Source organism: Takifugu rubripes, chromosome 15 (genome assembly GCF_901000725.2).
Source record: "Takifugu rubripes chromosome 15, fTakRub1.2, whole genome shotgun sequence".
Classification (NCBI taxonomy): Eukaryota; Metazoa; Chordata; class Actinopteri; order Tetraodontiformes; family Tetraodontidae; genus Takifugu; species Takifugu rubripes.
Genome location: NC_042299.1, coordinates 8,914,007 through 8,923,385, shown reverse-complemented (window position 1 = coordinate 8,923,385; position 9,379 = coordinate 8,914,007). Strand labels below are relative to the sequence as shown.

Genomic DNA, 9,379 nt, shown 5'->3' with positions numbered 1-9,379 from the left:
GCGGTTGTGTCCTGTTTCCCTCCAACTGTACCAGCTCTCTCTTCGGCTCCTCGCCGTTTCCAGCTTGTTTTTCCTGCGGCGGAATCCATCCTGTCACACTTAGGTTCATTTTACTTTTGAATCCTGCAGAGGAAATAAAGGAGGGGGCGGAGGGGGGGGGGGGCTCTCTGTGTACTCACACATCTGTGTAATCATCATGTGGGGTTCTGAACCAGACCGGTTAATTCACCGATCTGCACCCAAACACACCATCTTACTCTCGAGTCCCCCAAAAATATGTTGCTAAGCCGTCCAGATGGGAGTTCCTCACAAATATTCCTCACAAATATTAATGTGCTCCCCCTTTTTTTAATATTTCCAACCAAATGGTGCAATGACAACATAGTGTGGAGGAAATAGGTACCAGTTCCCTTAAAGAAGATGAAGGATTCTAACACTGTAATGTGTATTTTCAAAAGAAAATGTGTGCACATGCATGTGTGCATGAGTGCTGAAGACGAGTTAAGCTGTTGAGGAAGTAGTGGGGGCAGCGTGACAGCAGGCAGAATGTCAGAATCCGTTCATTTCTTTGATGCTGCTTTGATCTTTTTTTGTTGTTTTCCTCATATTTCAGGTCCCACCAACATGATAAGGTGTCTGCGGCGGAGGGGCTACGCACATCTTGGATGTGTTCGTGCACATGCGCGCACACTGGCATTAGTCAGGCCTAAGGGTCAGTGACACACGTTTACGGGGGGGGTGGGGGTGGGGGTGGGGGGGGGGGGGGACAAAATTACCTCCCTCTTATCTGTTGCTTTTAAAGGAACACGGTGCACCTTTAGTAAAGTAATCATTAGTTGAATATGTAAGAATACCTGCTTGTGCAGCCACAGGACCAGCTGACCTGTGTGTGTGTGTGTAATAGTGTGTGTGTGTGTGTGTGTGTGTGTAATAGTGTGTGTGTGTGTAATAGTGTGTGAGTGTGCGTGTGTGTGCTGGGTGTGACGACCTTATTTTAGTGCCGTATCGCTGTAAATGAAGCAGTGTGTGCAAACAAGCAGCGCTGCTTCTCTTCACAAACCCCGCATGGTAAATCCATTGCGATAAGCTCACCCCCCCACCCCCCCACCCCCCCCCTACCCCACCCAGCATTGCATAGTCCGCCACAGCCACCCGTCCCTTTAGCGGACGCAGCAGGCCAGAACGCGGCGCAAACAGTGATTTGCATGCTCAGTCGGTGACCCAGGCCTGAATCCTCAGCAGCAGATAATGAACGGTTTCCCCTCTGCCCCCCCCCCTCCCCCCCGCCAGAGCTTCCTGTGTTGATGATAAGTACGGAGATGACAATGTAGGTGTGGAGGAAGTCAAATGCAGGTGTGTGTGTGCTGTCCCAGGTGGGTGCTGACAGACGGGCAGGCAGGCCGGTCTCAGATCTGCTGGGCCTGGTGCTGCTGCGCCTGCAGGGCTTCTGCAGCTCAACCTTCTCTCTGAACTGGAGCTTAATTTTTGTCTTCTTTTCTCCTCCGTGCTGTTCCCCTGCACTCGTTCTCCACGCCGTCCATTTGTTCTACTCCCCACTCCCAGGTGCTGCTGGGTAAACACCCAGGAAATAAAGCGTTATGAGGAGCAAGGAAGGGAAACACCTCAGGGTAACAGCAGCACAGGTGGGCCGGGGGTGACAACAAGGTTGTGTGAGTGTGTGCGTGTGTGTGTGTGTGTGTGTGTGTGTGTGTGTGTAAACTGACTTCCTTCTTGTTTATAGGGGTGGTCTGTTTTAATCTGGATGTGTAACATTCCTTTCTTCCAAAACCCTTCCTTATGAAGCACACACATAGACACAAACACAAACACATATACTCACATTTCTATCTTTGTGGAGACTTTCATAGACATCATACATGATCTAATCCTAACTAAAACCTAGTTCTAGCCTCAACCTTTACACTTGATTGAGGCCAGAATTGGGTCTTAGTCTTAATCCTTAAATAGTCCTCAATGTTGTTGGGCCCAGCAAATGGCCCCACTTTGCTAGTAGCATGAGAATTTTCCAACTCACACACACACACACACACACACACACACACACACACACACACACACACACGCACGCACACATTTATAATTGTGTCTTTGTAAGGACTCTAATAGCCATAAAACACACATCACAACTACACATTCAACCACAACAACCTTGAACCTAAAACTTAAACCTCAAACAAACCTTTTGGGTTGTGAGGACCAGCCAAGATGTCCTCACTTTGCTAGTTCAATATACATTTTGGTACTTTCTGTTGGTTAAATGAATCAGCAGCCATATGATTAACCCAGACACATCTACTTTTCTATTTAATTGCATAAATTAACAGCACTGCACAATATGAGCCCAAGTAATTGGCTATTATTTCACATCCTTCTTCCCAAGTAATTTAGTGAAATATTTCCTGTTGCTTATTTCGTTTTTACTGCTTTTATTTGTCCCTCAGTGCCCTCAGAGTGTTTTATAGAGAGCCGTTTATTCAGACACAGGAAGGGAGGACTTCAGCAAGCTTAAGTGTCAGCCTAAACCAACCAAATACCGACTAAACTCTGTAAACGTGCTCTTTCATAGACTATATTTGTGCACCGAATACTAAACTTTACTTGTAGAGCTGGACACTAGTGATCCAATAACATCTGATAATAACAAATGTGCGTGTTGGTGAGAGTGTGAGTAGTTTGAAATACTCCTTAAAAGGAACGACACAACAGCCAGATATATTTAACAATATATATTTCCATTGTCAATGTACATTCCATTTCGACATAAGCTTTCTTCACAAACAAAGAGTTGGCATCTAAATAAATACTATATAAAATAGAACTTCAAAATAAATATATCTATAAAGGGAACCTTTTATATGAGAGTTTTTTTTTTCTTTTTTCGTTATATCTAAAGAAAGCGAAAGCACAGATCTCGTTCTTATTCCCCAACATTGACACTTGCAAAGGCATGAAGGAATGGAGTCGCGCAGCTGCATCAGACATTCTGTCCCCTTTGGGCTGGACATGAAGACAATTCCGGGGCCCATGTGTGAGCGACACAAGCTGGGGGGTCGCGGGTGTGTAAAAAGTCGCAGCGTCGTGGCGCCGTGAAGATAAAACAGGTCGGTTGTGTTTGCGATTTCCATGCGTTGGAAGGCGAGTGTGAAGTTAAAGTCGGAACAGAGTTGAGCAAAAAAAGAGAAGGCAGCGACTGAAAAAACCAGGTCCGTGGAACAGGGGCAAGAGGGGAGAAAGGAGACTGGTCTCTCTCTCCTCCCCGACTCTGTGGTATGACGGATGTTATGCGCAGCAGCTGTGTTTGCCAATCAAGGCCAGGGGTGTTTGTGGGACAATTTCTCAGGGAGAGGGAAGAAGGGAAGAAGAGGAAGGGGAAAATAAAGTGAGAAAGAGAGAGCCGAGACACTGAGCAGTAACAGCAGGAAATGGGTTGATCCGGATAGGGGCAGATTGTGTTCCCTGTGTGGATTCAATGAGTCCACAGTATTTAGGACTCAGAGAGGAACCGGGGAATTAGCTTAGCCTCTCGACTGCTAATGAGCCATGGATAGCATAAACAGCGGGAGGGTTTTTTTTCCTCCTCTGTTTCATTATATTGCCGGGGCGCACTTTTCTAAATCAAGTGCTAGGGACTGAAACATTTTTCTTAACCCCCTTCCCGCACATTCCCCCCTTCTGGATTCTCATGACCTCGAAAACGTCTTTCCCTCCAAAATACATATCTAATATATTCTCTATATATTTTTGTACTGAATTGTAGTTATATGTACCATGCAATCGTTCAAGGACATTTAAAGGTCTCTTCTAAAGAACACAAATTTTCGTGAAACTATTTACAGCAAATTATATTTCACCTGCATAGCTCTATTACTAAATATAATGTGAAAACATCTGTGACATCTGCTGCCCGCCGACTAGGCCTTTCACCTAGCAGCACAATCGCTCTTCACCTTTTGGCACCTTTCTCTCTGACTGAATTGCTAGGTTTTAAAAATATTGCCTCATACATTCAAGACTAAGGACAGTGTGTCTATCAGCTTTTCTTTTTTTCCCCCCTCTTGTGTGATATTAGCTTTGTGCAACAAGACAAATGAGCAAAGTTAGGCACCTTCATGGAAAATTACGGGTACAGTATGAAATACAGGTTACGGGGGCCACAAAGACACTTTGCCTTTGTGCCAAACAGAAAAGGCCATCTGTATTAAAGGGCAGCATGCTTTCATGAAACAACTGCTGTCAACACCAGTTGGCAACAGAGCAGAACACCTGCGACAACAGAAACAACAAGCTACTGTCGACTAGCTTCCTTTGGCAAAGTCCTAGGAACCTCATGCAAGCCACAAAATAGACTTTAGGAGTAAAGGACAAACTATGATTAATGCACCTATGCAGCATAACAATTTAAGAAGACGGCGCGTGTAAAGGGGGCGGGTGGTCGATTTAGTGCACGGAAACGTGACGCGAGATAGCTGAGGTGGTTAATACTGTGCTTTAGTACGTCTTGTAGGGGGTTTGCGTCGCTTTAAAAAGATTGTGCAAGTGGCAGTTTGAGTTTGACCAAGGCCGATCGGATGCTCAACGACTTCTCTGTCTGCCCCCCCCCCCCCCCTCGCTCGCTGTCACTTGCATTCCCTCCCCACGCAGACCTCAGTCTGTCACTCTCGTAGCTTACTTAAGTTATTCACAATTGCCTTTTTTTTGCCCTTAAATTTGTCTTTGCATCCTTGTGCAAAGAGGAAGTATACCGGGCTATGAGGCAGTTTAGTAACATGCTGTAGGCCAAGTTCTAAAGAGGATTACTCTAACAGTCCCTGAGAAGGTCGGGTGTACTTTTTTTTTTCCTTTTTAGATCTTTTTTAAGAAAGAATACGCACAAATCTTCACAACACGTTGAAATTTAGCATGGTGGGTGACCATTAGATTACAGCATGCAGGTCATGACATGCATTGCCTGTGAGGTGACTGGTGAACATTGTTCAGTCTTTCAGAACCTCTTCGCTGCACCCCCACCCCCATCCCAAACCACAGTATGAGCGCTGACTTTTTTCAGTGGTACACTCCGGCTGTGTTGTTGGGGTTGAGGGTTTCCTGCAGATATTTATATCCCGCGTGTAATTTGATGTCATCTGTGACCCCAAAAAAACGGCTTCCGGTTATTTACCTTTACAAAATTAGCTGTTAAATACAGAGCAGCAAAGGGGTCCAATGACCTTGTGCCTTCAGCCATCTTCTCATAAACATCAGAAAAAAACACCAGTCCCGTAATTTAGTCTTCTCTTGATCTTTATCACATCTCATTGGGGCTGTTAGCTTTCCCTACTAGCAAACACAGCTCAACCCGCCCCCCCCCCTTTTTTTTCCCTCATCCACGCTTACAAACATAGGTCGAAGAAACATTTAAGTACCTTTGTTTAAAACAAGTCATCTTCCAGCAGACTAATGGGGCAGTTTAAGGGAGAATGTTGGATTGTCCTGTCTACAGAGCAAGTACTGCGTGGTCCTGTCAACTGCCAGCCAGTTTTGTCCAGCATCATGACCCCTGCTGCTTCTCCTGCATCCCTCCTTTCGCGCTTCCGCTTTTACAGGCTGGGATGCTCGAGCCGCCTTGCAAGTTCTTGCAGCGGCAGCCGGGCCTGCTGACGCTGTCGTAGCACTTCTGTCCCAGTTTGGCCAGGCCCGTGGCTGGCAGATAGCAAACCAGGCAAGGCAGGACGAGGGAGAGGGCGGCCATGAAGGACCAGCGTGCGCAGCAGTTGGCCTGGGAGCACGAGCAGGGCTTGTCGGCGCAAGAGCCCTCGTCGTCCTCGTCCTCTGTGCAGTGGTAGAAGATCCCTTTGACCAGGCACATGCAGGTGGCTGCATCCACCAGGCTCTGAGCAGAGCACAGGCACTCCTGGTTGCAGACCCAGCAAGAAGGTAGGGTCCGGGGGAGCGTACACTCCGTGCATCGGCACTTTCCACAATTCTCGCAGAGAAGGAGGTGCTTCTTCTCGGCTGGGGAGGAAGGGATCAGAGGCAACCCCTGCTGACCTCCGGTGGTGCACACGCCTCCTGCTGGAACCTTTCCAGGCTTCAGATCGAGCAGTTTCGAGGAGGGTGAGCAGGAGGAAGCGGAGGAAGAGGAGGTGAGTACTTTTGATTCAGAGGGATTGAAGCAACCGGATGTTCGGGTAGTGATTGTGTTGACGGGGCCCTGATGAGGGTTCAGGGTTGGGTGGTTGTCCACTGTGGGGGTTGGGGCAGCGTGGTCCAACAGCCTTTGGTCGGACGAGGTGCTGCTGCTGCTGCTGATAGAGCTGGGTCTACCATTAAAGGAAATCCACGGGTGGGTAGTGGTGTCCTGCTGGGGGTAGGACTCACACCGACCCTGCTGAAGGTGCTGATGTTGGTGATTGTGATGGTGGTTGTGATTCGACCCCAGGAAGCCCTCCTGACTTTGGCCCAGCCAGGTGATTCTTCGGCCGGCCAACTTCTGGCACGAGGGCTGCTGGGATACGACAGCGGGGCTGTCGATGTAGTCGTTTTCCACGTGTGAGGACTTGATCTGGTCTATGGGGTAGATTGTGGGTGGATGTTGCAGGCGGCCATAGGGCACTCGGCTCTCTAGCAGGGGTTGGGAAATTAGGGTGGAGGACACTCCTGGGATGTGGTGAGGAACCCTGGACTCCATGTGTAGGCTTGTGCCTCGCACGTCTTCACTCTAAAGCAGCATTTAGTGACACTGCAAAGACATAAACAAATGGTATTTAACTTTATTGACCATATCCACTCATGATCAAAGTTCCACAGGATTTAAAAATCTGCTTATTATATCATTTGTAAAGGAAATCACATATTTGCGTAAAAAAAACCTTTGAATGATGATTTAACGCACCAAACTAATGTTAATAATGACCCGTCAGAAGTTATTACAGGCAAGAACATCAAAGTGAAGCCTTATTTTTGTTGTGTGGGGAAATTTGGCAAAAATCTGAGTTTTAAAAATGATCTTGACCCTTCTCTGCATAAAAAAAAACTTCCCAACCTCCTCTTCTTTATGACTGACGTTAAAACACTGGAAGTCGGGCTGCCTGTGCCTCACCACTGGGCTTGAATACAAGATATGCAACAAAAGGTGGCCAGAAAATAGACTTTCATGAAGACAACAAGCAAAATCGTCTCTTACAGAAATGGTCAACTGACTACGGCTGTGGGACATAAATGCATAATCAGTGATCAGAGGCTGATCTGCGCGCGCGTGAGCGAGTGTGTGTGTATGCGTGTGTGAGAGAGAGAGAGAAAGAGAGAGAGAGAGAGAGAGAGAAAGGGAGAAAGAGAGACCTGCAGTTTTTGTGAATGAACTCGGAGGTGCATGAATCACAGCGCTCCAGGTGAACCTGAATGAAATCGGTTTCGTCATTGATGAGAAAAAGACCGAAAGAGGACCGAGGAGCGGGATATAAGAGAACCAATTGGACAGAACCCGTCCAGTTTTTTTTCTATTCGCGATGGTTTAGGGTTCGATGAATCTTTCACGTCTGTGGATTATTCCACAGCCCCGATTAATTCACGGACCGTTTGATTATCTGAACGTGTCAGTCGTCGACGTTTTTCTCACGTCGTTTTGTGATGTCCCTGAAATTCGCGAACGCCTGGTTGAAAAACCTGTTGCGACACTGCTGGCACGGACGCAAGCGTTTGAGATCGCCAGATCTAGACGACTGGGCTCCAAACCTGGGCTGTACAAGTGTGTTAGTGTGCGTGTGTGCGCGCGCGCGTGAGATATGTGAAGGGATTGAGTCACATAAACCGGAGGCGTTCGCTCAGATACCATGGTTCGACGCGCATTCTAGACTAAATGTAAAGGATAAAAGCGCGACATCGATGCGGGAAATGATAGACGTGCCACCAGACGGACGCCTGCGCGTCACCACAGCTCTATTGCTCACTGGTGCCGTAAAAGTTCTTGATTAAAGGCTATTTTCGCACAGCGTTTGGAGTTAGGAGCGCGCATAAAAACACCTGACGCGTCCGATTTGATGCGCCGAGCGGGCGGTTGACGCGGAACGAGGTCGCGGCGCAACCGAAGCGCACGGTGGCTGGAGATTCAGGTGGGGGATATAAAGGCATTCTGTCAGCACTCAAATAACCATGAACGAGCGCGATCAGATGCGGAAAGCACTGCGGCCAAAACATTTTCATGGAAGTTGAGAGCAGAACGCAGTTGGTCGCGTCCGTGCCCTCACGCTGCTCCGTGCGGTTAAATATTGACTCGGAGCGCAAACAGGCAGATTGTTGCAAAATACAGTTTGCAGGCGCGTTTTCCTGCCAGTGCCCAGTAAAAGTGGGTTTAAATGCCTTAACTCAAAAGTTAACCAAGCGCTACAGACGAGAGAGCACTTACGGTGGGTTTAGGATAAAAATTTCATCGCTTCATCTGGGCACGACGTTTTGCGCGCAGGATATAGTCCAGTCTGAGCAGGCGGTAGCTCCGGGGAGGTTGCGTGAGGTGTAAGTCCAAAAAGTAAGAAACTGAGAGGTCTAGTGCACTATTCTCCACTCCGGAGTGCGTAAAAGGCGACTGCGGTTGTGGACGCAAAGCTTTGGATGTGATGTTGCAACCACCGAGGGGGAGGGAAGTGAGTTTTTATGAATGGGAGGGAAGAGAGGAAAGGAAGGGGACGGCACTGCGCAGATGCCACAGCTTTTTCCCCCTCTCTCTCTTTTTGTGAATGGGAGGGCAGAGCGACTTCGAAGGGCTGAAATGCCGAGGTTACATTTTTATGAATGGGGAGGACTCCGAGCTTTACTGCGCAGGCGCGAGGTCCAGATTTTTATGAATGGGGTAAAAATGGGGAACGAGACAGTGCGAGCGAATGCGAAGAGGGGGAAAGGGATGTAGGTTTTCTCATTAACGAAGGTAATGCGGGCACTGAGTTGCATGAGGAGTCGCCTCGTTTGGCTGCGGTTTGAGCCGGTGGATGTATGTAATACTGGGCTTATTTGGTTATGTTTAAAGAAAGACACGTGGCTGCATTGCGTAATAGGTGGGGCAGTTTCCACAGCTGTGAATCCGAAAATCCAGAATCGGATTAAAATGTATTATTAGCCCGTTCGAGTGTGACAGAAGTGGGCGCGATGAAGTGTCGCCTGAGCGCTGTTTTCCATTTAAATCAGGTCGCCCTCGGCCAGGATATCAATAAAACATGTCCCGACCTGATTGGGTCACGCGGTGACCGTGGGCCCCTGTTCCCATGGTCTATGTAAAGCCCTTTATTGCGAACAAGGACGTGCCCTTCCTTCCCCTGCAACAATGCGAGGTATGACTCCGGCGTCTGTAGTGGAAAAGAGGGAGGAGGGGGGAGGAGAGGAGTGTGGTGGT

General features: G+C 48.0%; 1 protein-coding gene across 1 annotated transcript; it reads right to left on the bottom strand.

Annotated features, from left to right (window-relative positions):
- Window positions 1-2,732: 2,732 nt before the first annotated feature.
- spry4 (sprouty homolog 4 (Drosophila)) lies at window positions 2,733-8,633 on the bottom strand. Its single transcript, XM_011611292.2, has 2 exons — window positions 8,402-8,633; window positions 2,733-6,739 (listed from the first exon to the last, which is right to left on the bottom strand). Exon 2 carries the CDS (start codon window positions 6,686-6,688, stop codon window positions 5,549-5,551), a length of 1,140 nt encoding a protein of 379 aa, XP_011609594.1. The 5' UTR covers window positions 6,689-6,739; window positions 8,402-8,633; the 3' UTR covers window positions 2,733-5,548.
- Window positions 8,634-9,379: the final 746 nt, after the last annotated feature.